The 12,452-nt window shown below is 43.8% G+C and overlaps 1 protein-coding gene across 2 annotated transcripts in view; it reads left to right on the top strand.

Annotated features, from left to right (window-relative positions):
• COG2 (component of oligomeric golgi complex 2) overlaps nt 1–3,094 on the top strand; it is a 236,981-nt gene extending 233,887 nt beyond the window's left edge. For both annotated transcript variants that reach the window (XM_044290296.1, XM_044290297.1), the window contains one exon: nt 2,541–3,094. In XM_044290296.1, the coding sequence (XP_044146231.1) occupies nt 2,541–2,636 (96 nt within the window). In that variant the 3' untranslated portion in view covers nt 2,637–3,094. The remainder of the gene's footprint in view (nt 1–2,540) is intronic.
• The last annotated feature ends 9,358 nt before the right edge of the window (nt 3,095–12,452 follow it).

Below are 12,452 nucleotides of genomic sequence, written 5' to 3'. Positions count from 1 at the left end.
CAAGAGATAAAAATAAAAATAAAAATTTCCAACAGGATTTTTATGAATTGACATTCAAACCACCATTTTATTAGTATGTTGATTTTATATTGAATACAAGTGTGGATACTTACAGATAGAGAGATAGATATATATATATATATATATATATCTCTATCTCTATTTTTTTTTTTTACTAGTGATTTGCTTTTCTGATATTGTTCATATCTAGCGGCGATACACTTTATGCTACTTTTTTTATTCAGGCATACCCAGCCATTGTATTTTAGGCATATTATAGCCATTCTTTAATAAATAATTTTTGAATAAACCTATCATCCATACATCACTTATGTTTTGAGTGCCATCCCTTTACTTTCACCTACTCTTCCTCCATTACAAGCGTTGGGTACGCTTCGTTTGGATTGAGCACCTTATTCCACCCCTTTGAGTTATAGCGAGCCGCCTCATACTTATATTATGGGCTGATATGAGGTCTGATGAAAAATATTTTTCTACTCTAAAATCTGGGTTGCGTCTTATCATCGGGTGTGTCTTATAAAGCGAAAAATACGATATATAGATATACACAGCTGCAAGAAAAAGTATGTGAACCCTTTGGAATGATCTGGATTTCTGCACAAATTGGTCATAAAATGTGATCTGATCTTCATCTAAGTCACAACAATAGACAATCACAGTCTGTTTAAACTAATAACACACAAAGAATTAAATGTTACCATGTTTTTATTGAACACACCATGTAAACATTCACAGTGCAGGTGGAAAAAGCATGTGAACCCTTTGGATTTAATAACTGGTTGAACCTCCTTTGGCAGCAATAACTTCAACCATGTATGCTTCGGGTGGTTGTCCTGCTAACTGTCGTCCTTTTCATACCCATGGTATGCAAGTGTACAAAATAACTCAGCTTGTAGGATACTCACATATAGCTCAGCATTGAGACCATCATCTATCCTGGTCAAGTATACAACCGCTTTGGCTGTGGAACAACCCCCCGTATAATCAGGCTTCCTTCACTGAACTTGACAGTTACTTCAATTTATCGATCTGTTAGCCCCTTTTCCCCTAGTTTCAGAGCCCATTCAATTGATTTCTGTCTCATTGCTCCAAATCGCCACTTTCCAATCTACTGTGCACTGTTTGTACTTTTTTGCAAGCTTGATCTGACGCTACTTATGATGATATTGAAGTTCAAGCTTCTTTACTATTTTTTGGGCTACCATTCCAGACTTGTGTAATGCACGTTGCTTGCATGGATGTCTATGATTGTACTATTACAAAGCATACAAGGCACCTCCACTGCCAGGTTTGTCACACCAGAACTGATAGACCTTGTGATGATTCGACTTGTTGACTTCGATATTTTGCCTGCACGTCAACCTCTTGGCTTTGGAATGGATGGAGGGACTTCATTTTGTATTCTTCCAAAGGTCATGACACTCACATGATTCAGTTTGGCATTTTTTTGGCCAAGATACTGCTATCGATGAGCTGGATGATGCAGTTTCTCTTTTCTTGGGAAATCCTCTTCATGGCTGCTCCTGGATTCAAACCAGTAACCTTTCACTTGGTAATCAACCTAATAACAGACTGAGCTATTAGAGAATGTGAGAACAGGCTGTTTTTGTAGTATACAAGAAGAAAAATATTGTTCCACCACCAGGGGCAAAACAGTAACAATGCAGTTACATGACAAGAATCTGCATAACTGCTAAATAGTTGCAAGTCCAATTTATGTACGAGATAGCCAAGATGATGATAGTCTAACATTAGAAGCTGTAGTGGGTGGTGAGATGTGGACAGTGATGGCCAGTTTGCCAGGTTCGCCCGTGAACACATGCTGGCCGCCATCTTAAATCACAAGTCCGGCGATGCACAGGTAAGTCCATACCTGTGCCTGTGCCGCGAGCCAGTCTGAAACAAATTTAGTCACCGGGAGCAGGCAGTTCCGAGAACAGCCCCATGAAGGCACCCGGCGGCTGTTCTTGGAACTGCCTGCTCGCGGTGACCGCATTTGTTTCAGACCGGCTCGCGGCGCAGGTTAGGACTTGTGCATCGCCGGAATTGTGATTTAAGATGGCACCCCGTATGTGTTCGTGGCCGAACTGGCCATCACTGGATGTAGAGCCTGGAAGTCAAAAGTTCAAAACATTGATACCCTTTTGGTCGTCCGTGTATGTCCAGCAACTCTTTGGTAAGAATAGTTACTATTTAGCAAGAGCTAGACTGAGACAATGCAAGCTAGTGCCAGGCATAGTCTTGTCCCTGGCCGTGATATTTGGCTGTGGAAAATGCTGCATTGTATGTCTTTATGGTTTTCATTGAATCAGCGTTTATCATCTATCCACATGATGGGTAACAAGTGTCTGATCACTGGGAGCTCCAACTGAAGTATGCTTTCTGCCGTTTCATGCATAGTACATTAAACTGATGGAAATAGTGCTGTAAATGTCATTGATTTAATTTTCTTTATTTTTTATAACATTTGCTTCTGTCAGGCATTTTAATATTCTACTGTTTTCTCTCTTCCCTTTTAGATTCAGAATTTTGGATTGTGTACAGATGACTTAAAAAGCTTTGCAGTTCTTAAAGATTTGGTTCAAGTTGCCAGGGAACAAATCATAATGGAATAAAACAAATTTAATTGTAGAAGCATTACAATGATTGATTTACATATTTTTCATCTGGTGCTTTACAGGTTATCACTTCCCAGGTCTTTAATTACAAAACTGATCTGATTGATATTACTATACTAATGAATATATAACCTTCAGTCTGCAGCGTATGAAATTATTAGTCATATTACAGTATATTTTATTTTTATCGGTGCAGAAATGTCATTTTAGTTACACTCTTAATTGTAGTTGAGTTAATAAGTGGTTACCTCTCTGCCAGGAATGGGATAAAGGGGCACCCTTGATATTGGGATTTGTGTAGGTCATACAGCAGTCAGGTTCTATTGATATCATGGGGAAAAAAACTAATTTAATATTTTCGAACCCCCATGGTTACCTTTTATGTGTGTAATATAAATATAGCTTTCTCTGTTTAGCCTTTTTGGTATTTGTACAAATAAATTCCTTTAAACAGTTTTGCTATTCTCTCTAGCTTTGTTGATATGTTAACACACATATGCTGTAAATACATATATAGAAGCACAATGAAAAATATAACATATTGGCCCGCATTTGTGTTTTTTTTTTTTTTTTGTCTCATTTTATTCAAAATATGCACACTTTTCCATATGTATACACAACATAACAAACGTGAGTATGTTCCCCATCTCGAAGCTCGCATTAGAGATCTGGAGCTAAATGCAATTTTAAGGGATGATCTACAAACTTGAGGGACATGCTGCTTACTAAGCAAACATTTAGGGGTTGTAAAAATGGAAGATGGAGATATGGGTCAGGAGAATCAGGCAAGTAGCTGGGTTAATTTTGGTCAGGGGGAGTAGAAAGGTTTATAGCAGCCATACCAGCAGAAATAGCAGCCATAGCACTAACAGCTGGAAAGATAGTAGCGCAGGTAGGGGTAGACAGTTAGTAGTTGTAGGGGATTCTATAATCAAGAAGATGGATAGAATAATTTGTCTCCAAAACGGCCTCAAACAAATGGTTTGACTCCTTGGTGATAGGTTTCGGCAAGTGGTCATATTCCACCTTCCATCCAAAGGAGCACTCAAAAAATGAAGGGTGGAATCTGATTAGTTACTATGGGCAACTAAGCCAGTTCTACTTTACAACTTTACACAGTTTGATAAATCTCCCCACTGTGTTTTGCCACAAGAAGGTATAGAAGTGCTTCTCCCACTGCCCTGGGTAGTGTACCTCATGGTGAGAGATCACTGCTAGACATACCTCGAAGATGTCTCCTTGAGAGGGGGAGCATTATTAGACTGCGAGAAGCAGGGTGGTTATTGTGGCTAAATTGACCACCTGTAAGAGCATGAACACACTGCGAACAGGCCCTGGACTCCCAAGCCAAACCAGCAGTAGAGAGGATTGTTTGGTCACTAACAAGCACGTGCAACTTCTACACTTTGTCCACCATCCAGACACAGGTGGAGCTTTAATTACCAACCCGTCTAGTGGCCATGAATAAGAAACCTGTACTGCTACGGACTAGAACTGTTTTGTCTTTAGTGACAAACCCAGGTTCTGTTTTTGATACAATGCTGGTCAGGTTTGAGTATGGATGCTTTGCAGTCATTGTTTTAATCCTTCCTCAACTGCTGTGTGATGATATGGGGAGCAATCACGTATGTCAGTCGGTCACCCCTAGTAATGAGTTGCTTCTAATGGCAGGGCTTCCATCTGGCATTTTTCGGCAGATTAATGCTAGCCTACACACTGTGCAAGAGTTTCCCAGGAATGTTTCCACCAGATTGCAAGGATGGCCTGCCTGGTTGCCAGATTTATCGCCAATTAAGCATTTATTGGACCAGCTGGAATGCCAGATTTGGCAACCTATGAATGTGTAGGATCTACAGGCCAAGATGCAATATCTGTGGGCAAATGTGCCACAGGATACTATACAGAACCTGTATGCCTCCATACTCAACTGTATCTCATCTGATATGGCCAAAAAGGGTATTTGAGCCTCCTTTAAACTGTACAGTTGTATCCTTTTACTCTAATATTGTAATAGCTTACATATATCATCATTACATTCGCACACACAGCTCTACTCAATTCCAACAATTCCTTCTTGGTCTCAGAAATTCGGTTTGGTTCTGAGTAGCCCATTATTATAATTTTTTTTATTGATTTGGGGTTAACCAAATTGGCTCAAATTGCCCTGGAAATTGGTATATACCACCCTCTAGTCTCCTAGAATTTTTAGGAAAACATGTCGTCATATTTTTTTATGATTTTCAGCTTTTTCTTCCTCCTCTCTAAGTTCTTGACTAGCAATAGTAAATCGTATCTGAGTGATATTGACATACAGGTCCTTCTAAAAAAAAATAGCATATTGTGATAAAGTTCATTATTTTCTGTAATGTACTGATTAAACATTAGACTTTCATATATTTTAGATTCATTACACACCAACTGAAGTAGTTCAAGCCTTTTATTGTTTTAATATTGATGATTTTGGCATACAGCTCATGAAAACCCAAAATTCCTATCTAAAAAAATTAGCATATTTCATCCGACCAATAAAAGAAAAGTGTTATTTAATACAAAAAAAGTCAACCTTCAAATAATTATGTTCAGTTATGCACTCAATACTTGGTCAGGAATCCTTCTGCAGAAATGACTGCTTCAATGCGGCGTGGCATGGAGGCAATCAGCCTGTGGCACTGCTGAGGTGTTATGGAGGCCCAGGATGCTTCGATAGCGACCTTAAGCTCATCTTGGGTCTTGCGTCTCTCAACTTTCTCTTCCCAATATCCCACAGATTCTCTATGGGGTTCAGGTCAGGAGAGTTGGCAGGCCAATTGAGCACAGTAATACCATGGTCAGTAAACCATTTACCAGTGGTTTTGGCACTGTGAGCAGGTGCCAGGTCATGCTGAAAAATGAAATCTTCATCTCCATAAAGCTTTTCAGCAGATGGAAGCATGAAGTGCTCCAAAATCTCCTGATAGCTAGCTGCATTGACCCTGCCCTTGATAAAACACAGTGGACCAAAACCAGCAGCTGACATGGCACCCAAGACCATCACTGACTGTGGCTACTTGACACTGGACTTCAGGCATTTTGGCATTTCCCTCTCCCCAGTCTTCCTCCAGACTCTGGCACCTTGATTTCCGAATGACATGCAAAATTTCATCCGGAAAAAGTACTTTGGACCACTGAGCAACAGTCCAGTGCTGCTTCTCTGTAGCCCAGGTCAGGCGCTTCTGCCGCTGTTTCTGGTTCAAAAGTGGCTTGACCTGGGGAATGCGGCACCTGTAGCCCATTTCCCGGCACACGGTGGCTCTGGATGTTTCTACTCCAGACTCAGTCCACTGCTTCCGCAGGTCCCCCAAGGTCTGGAATCGGTCCTTCTCCACAATCTTCCTCAGGGTCTGGTCACCTCTTCTTGTTGTGCAGCGTTTTCTGCCACACTTTTTCCTTCCCACAGACTTCCCACTGAGGTGCCTTGATACAGCACTCTGGGAACAGCCTATTCGTTCAGAAATTTCTTTCTGTGTCTTACCCTCTTGCTTGAGGGTGTCAATGATGGCCTTCTGGACAGCAGTCAGGTCGGCAGTCTGACCCATGATTGCGGTTTTGAGTAATGAACCAGGTTGGGAGTTTTTAAAAGCCTCAGGAATCTTTTGCAGGTGTTTAGAGTTGATTAGTTGATTCAGATGATTAGGTTAATAGCTCGTTTAGAGAACCTTTTCATGATATGCTAAGTTTTTTTAGATAGGAATTTGGGGTTTTCATGAGCTGTATGCCAAAATCATCAATATTAAAACAATAAAAGGCTTGAACTACTTCAGTTGGTGTGTAATGAATCTAAAATATATGAAAGTCTAATGTTTATCAGTACATTATAGAAAATAATGAACTTTATCACAATATGCTAATTTAACCCTCTTGGGTATGATAGCGACCGGACACCTCTGACAGATGCCCCTCTCTACACTGTGGGGTCAGTGGGCTCTGGTCAGGGTACAGTATGTGGACGATCTGGATTCCGGGCTGTCTGTACTAGTCTGAATCTCAGTACCCTGTTTCATAACAGGTTCAGTGTCTGAATACAGGGTATGGGCATTTCTCCAGTTTCCAAAATGGCGTTCTAAAACCGGTTGTACACTGGGCATGCGCCGCAACGCACCTAGGCTGTATCGAGTGGCGTTGTGATGACGCAAGAGCAGATGCTGGCTCTGATGCTTGGCGTCCTCCAGCTGCCACTGGCCCCTGATTGATGCTACGACGCTCCTGAGTAGTGGTATGTTTACTATGCCAAACAATCGCATAGAATGGGCCCCTCACCGTTTATATGTGTCCTCCTGATCGTCCCTTTGCTCCTCCCTCGGTATGTGTCACATTCACTGGACGCATCCATCGATTGTTTACCCTTTAGATGTACCTGATCGATGGGCCTGTCCTTTCACTCATGTATGCAAATGTTAGATATGTATGCCTGATCGATATTCTTTCAGTTATGTATGCAAATACTAGATATATGCAATCATTTCATTTGCCTTTTTCTGCACTTGTACTATTGTATTGTACCATGATTTTGTAATTGTCACTTTTGTAACACGCCCACTGGGTGTGGCATGATCACATGATCTGTACTTTGATTCAGTCACCTATATATTTGCCTTCACTTGGTTTGTATCTTTGCTTGTATCTTGGAGCCGAAATGTTGCACCGTATGGTTGAATAAAGAAAAAGTTCACTTTTATCCAGCCGGAGTGCCGTCCATTTTCTGGATTTATATATATATATATATATATATATATATATATATATATATATATAATATATAGACCAAAAGTTTGGACACACCTTCTCATTCAAAGAGTTTTCTTTATTTTCATGACTATGAAAATTGTAGATTCACACTGAAGGCATCAAAACTATGAATTAACACATGTGGAATTATATACATAACAAAAAAGTGTGAAACTGAAAATGTCATATTCTAGGTTCTTCAAAGTAGCCACCTTTTGCTTTGATAGCTTTGCACACTCTTGGCATTCTCTTGATGAGCTTCAAGGGGTAGTCACCTGAAATGATCTTCCAACAGTCTTGAAGGCGTTCCCAGAGATGCTTAGCACTTGTTGGCCCTTTTGCCTTCACTCTGCGGTTGTCACGACCCTTGGTCATGGTCGTGACTCCTTGGGAGCCGCATGCAGTTGCCCGCGGTTTGGTGTTGTGTCAACCGCAGCTGGGGGCACTTAGTTGTTTGCCTCAAGTGTGGTTGCCGCGGACAACAGGTATGCGTGTGGTTGCCCTTGGCAACGTGTGTTTGTGTGCACTTCCCTTGTCTGGTGTGCACGGGGGTTATGTGCACTTCCCCTTTATGTTGATGTTTTCCCTTCCCTGGTGTTGGAAGGGTTAACTTCCTTCCTAGTGTGTGTGTGTGCACTGGGTGTGTCTGACTGTTGGGTGTGGCTTCTTGGCCCTATAAAGCCTCAGTGGAAGGCAGTAGTCAGAGAGGGTGCTTCAGCCATGCTTGCTGGAGACATCCTCCTGGTTATTTACCAACTACCAGTGGGGGCCACCCTTCTGGTCGTAACATGTTACATGGTGTTATGAAGGTGTGTGTAAGGGGTTTCCTTATTATTGCAGCTTATGGTCCTGGGTTCCTGTGTGATGTCTGGTGTGTGCTGTGTTCGTTTGTGTTCTGAACAGCAGCACTTGCACATGGGTTCCAGGCTTTGTTGTCTGTGGCAGGTGAGTGTTGTGTTGGTTGCATTTGCCTGTTACTGCCATAAGTTGTTTCAGTTCCCCTTGTAGCTTGGCCACTTTAGACTCCTGTTTCTCCGTGTCCAGGAGGAACGGGCTGTCTACCCAGCTCCTAGTTCAGGGAACGACGGAGGGTCAGTAGGGATCCGAGGTTCCTGAGCATGGGCCCTCCTACCTTTTAAGGGCGGCTCATGCAGCTAGGAGTCAGGGTCAGATTAGGGAAGCGCTAGGAGGTGACCTGCTCCCTAATTCTGTGGTTCTAGCCAAGTAGCAACCTTAACATCTACGGGTACCGCACGGCTGAGGGTTTCCCCCATCCCCAGCCGTGACAGCGGTCCAGCTCACCCCAAACCATCTCGATTGGGTTCAGGTCCGGTGACTGTGGAGGCCATGTCATCTGGCACAGCTCCCCATCACTCTTCTTCATGGTCAAATAGCCCTTACACAGCCTGGAGGTGTGTTTGGGGTCATTGTCCTGTTGAAAAATAAATGATTGTCCAACTAAACGCAAACCGGATGGAATAGCATGCCGCTGCAAGATGCTGTGGTAGCCATGCTGGTTTAGTATGCCTTCAATTTTGAATAAATCCCCAACAGTGTCACCAGCAAAGCACCCCCACACCATCACACCTCCTCCATGTATCACGGTGGGAACCAGGCATGTAGAGTCCATCCGTTCACCTTTACTACGTCGCACAAAGACAAGGTGGTTGGAACCAAAGATCTCAAATTTGGACTCATCAGACCAAAGCACAGATTTCCACTGGTCTAATGTCCATTCCTTGTGTTCTTTAGCCCAATTAGGTCTCTTCTGCTTGTTGCCTGTCCTTAGCAGTGGTTTCCTAGCAGATATTCTACCATAAAGGCCTGATTCACACAGTCTCCTCTTAACAGTTGTTCTAGAAATGTGTCTGCTGCTAGAACTCTGTGTGGCATTGACCTGGTCTCTAATCTGAGCTGCTGTTAACCTGCGATTTCTGAGGCTGGTAACTCGGATGAACTTATCCTCCACAGCAGAGGCGTCCTTTTCTAGGACGGTCTGCATGTGAGACAGTTTCTTTGTAGCGCTTGATGGTTTTTGTGACTGCACTTGGGGACACTTTCAAAGTTTTCCCAATTTTTCAGACTGACTGACCTTCAGTAATGATGGCCACTCGTTTTTCTTTACTTAGCTGCTTTTTTCTTGCCATAATACAAATTCTAACAGTCTATTTAGTAGGACTATCAGCTGTGTATCCACCTGACTTCTCCACAACGCAACTGATGGTCCCAACCCCATTTATAAGGCAGGAAATCCCACTTATTAAACCTGACAGGGCACACCTGTGAAGTGAAAACCGTTTCAGGTGACTACCTCTTGAAGCTCATCAAGAGAATGCCAAGAGTATGTAAAGCAGTAATCAAAGCAAAAGGTAGCTACTTTGAAGAACCTAGAATATTACATATTTTCAGTTGTTTCACACTTTTTTGTTATGTATATAATTCCACGTGTGTTAATTCATAGTTTTGATGCCTTCAGTGTGAATCTACAATTTTCATAGTCATGAAAATAAAGAAAACTCTTTGAATGAGAAGGTGTGTCCAAACTTTTGGTCTGTACTGTAAGTACGTCTATTCACCCTTCTGCGGTGGAATTACATTGTGATACAGCCAGTTTTGGGGTGTATTAATAGTAAATATAAGTACGTAATAATAAATAATTTCCATTCACCGTTGCTTGTTTAAGGAAAGTGCGGTTTGATACAGACAGTTTTGGGGTGTATATATAAGTAAGTCTATTCACCCTTGCTGCAGTTGTGAAATTGCAGTCTGATAGTATTGCTTTAACACTTGCAGTTTCTTTGAATTTACATTATGTTGGACAGGAGCAGGCAGAAGTAGCAGCAGAAGAAGGGGGGATGGCAGCAGCAGTCGCAGCAACAGGCCTGAGCTCCCAGTGTCATCTAGTGGTCGTGTCTTGACGGCCAACCCAGCGGTGCTTGAATGGTTGAATCTGTCTTCTGCTGCGTCGCAAGTGACATCAGTGTTGCTAGTGATCTGAGCTGTCAGGCACGTGGCCCTGAGACTGGTGAGGGTGACATCAGTGATGTGCAGACAGTAGTGGACGATGATGTGGCTGATCGCACGTGGGAGCTGGGTGAACAGGGGGCTTCACCATCATCATCAGTAGAAGAGGGTGGCAGCTTGCGTGTGAGGCAGCGGCTGAGCCAGCAGGGTGGTAGCATGGCCGTGAGTCAGCAGGGTGGCAGCAGTGGGAGGTTGGAATGCAAACGTGCCCGGGGTAGACCGCCTACTATGCAGGAGCCTACCTGTTCAGAAAGAAGTAGCATTGCAGGGGTTCACAGAGGCAGTGGGGGGAAGAAGCCATACTCAGTGGTGTGGCAATAAAAAAAAAAAATCTGCCGGAGGATGTCAGCATGGCCATTTGAGGCAGTCAGCACAGAGTGGTGTGGGGTAAGATGCTATACTCGGTGGTGTGGCAATTTTTCATAAAGCCGGTGGGGGATGTCAGAATGGCCATTTGCAGAATCTGTGGGCAAAAGGTGAAGTGTGGCCAGGGTGCCAATATTGGCACCACAGCCCTGCGTCAACACATGCAGTGTCACCATAAAGTGGCCTGGGAAAACTGTGGTTCTAATGTAGTGGTAGAGCCTGAGGCAGCAACTGCTGCATCACCCAGTGGCCTGCACCCCTTTTCCGCAAGTCAAGGCTCCACCACCTCAGCAGAAGGGAACTGTGTTTCCTTCCCATCATCTAATGGTCCTGATGCAACTGCTACTCCCCATCAGTCATTTCAATAGCGATCGATCTCAGAGGCGATTACAAATAGACAAAAGTATGTGTCCACTCATCCAACGATGCAGAAGCTGAACGTGTTTCTGGCCAAGTTGTTGGTACTACAGTCCTTTCCTTTCCATGTGGTGGACTCTGTACCTTTCAGAGAACTGATGGCTCATGCCGAGCCAAGGTGGAGAGTCCCAAGCCATCATTACTTCTTCAAAAAGGCAGTACCAGCCCTGCACACGCATTTTGAAGCAAAGGTGGGCCAGTCCTTGAGCCTGTCGGTGTCTGCTAAAGTTAACGGCAGCGCCGACGTGCTGTAACTACTGTCAAGGACAATATATGTCCTTTACAGCCCACTGGGTAAATGTAGTTCCTGCCCAGCCATACCAGCAACTTAGCCAGGTGACGGCACTGCCGCCTCCATGGTCTCAAGTTGTGGGTACTGTGCCAATGTCCTCTGCTGCCTCATCATCCTTCACCTTGACCTCAGCCTCCACTGCATGCACAATTCAGAGTGCTCCTCCAGGGTACCATATGTGCAGGACACAGCGCTGTCACATTGTTCTGCAACTAGTTTGCCTGGGTGAATGAAGTCGCACAGGGGAGGAACTGCTCCCCATCCTCCATCAAGAAATTGAATCCTGGCTGTCTCCTCACCAACTTAAGATCGGAACCATGGTCACCGACAACGGGAAGAACATTGTGTCTCTGCTGCATCAAGGAGTGCTGAGCCATGCGCTCTGCATGGCGCATGTGGTTAATCTGGTTGTAAAGCAGTTCCTGAAGTCTTCCACCCATATGCAAGACAACCTGAAAATGGGCAAGAAATTATGCATGCACTTTAGCCACTCTTACACTGCAAAGCACACCCTTCTTGAGCTGCAAAGGCGAAATGGCATTCCCCAACATTGCCTCATATGCAACGTTTCCTCCTGTTGGAACTCCACCCTCCATGTTGGATCGTATATGAGCAGAGGAAGGCAATAAAAGATTTCTTGATGATGCAGGCGGAATGCAGCACTCCCCTGTGTAACTTTGACGTTAGCAGCTCATCCGTGACACCTGCCGTTTGCTCAGGCCATTTGAGGAGGCCACTTTATTTGTCAGTCACCAAAACTACGGGATGAACAACGTCATTCCACTGCCTCATGTCCTGGAACAGATGCTGCTAAATCTGTCTGGCTAGGCGACAGACGTGGTGCCTACATCTCATGGCCACCTGAGCCCTGTGGGGGGCTGAACTGTAGGAGGAGGAGGACATTCACGCATAAGTGGTTTTTCTGCACAAGTGGCAGGAGAGGAGGAGCA

The sequence above is a fragment of the Bufo gargarizans genome, chromosome 4 (assembly GCF_014858855.1).
Source record: "Bufo gargarizans isolate SCDJY-AF-19 chromosome 4, ASM1485885v1, whole genome shotgun sequence".
Classification (NCBI taxonomy): Eukaryota; Metazoa; Chordata; class Amphibia; order Anura; family Bufonidae; genus Bufo; species Bufo gargarizans.
Note: the sequence above shows the minus strand (reverse complement) of the source record. Positions and strands in the feature narration are given on the sequence as shown.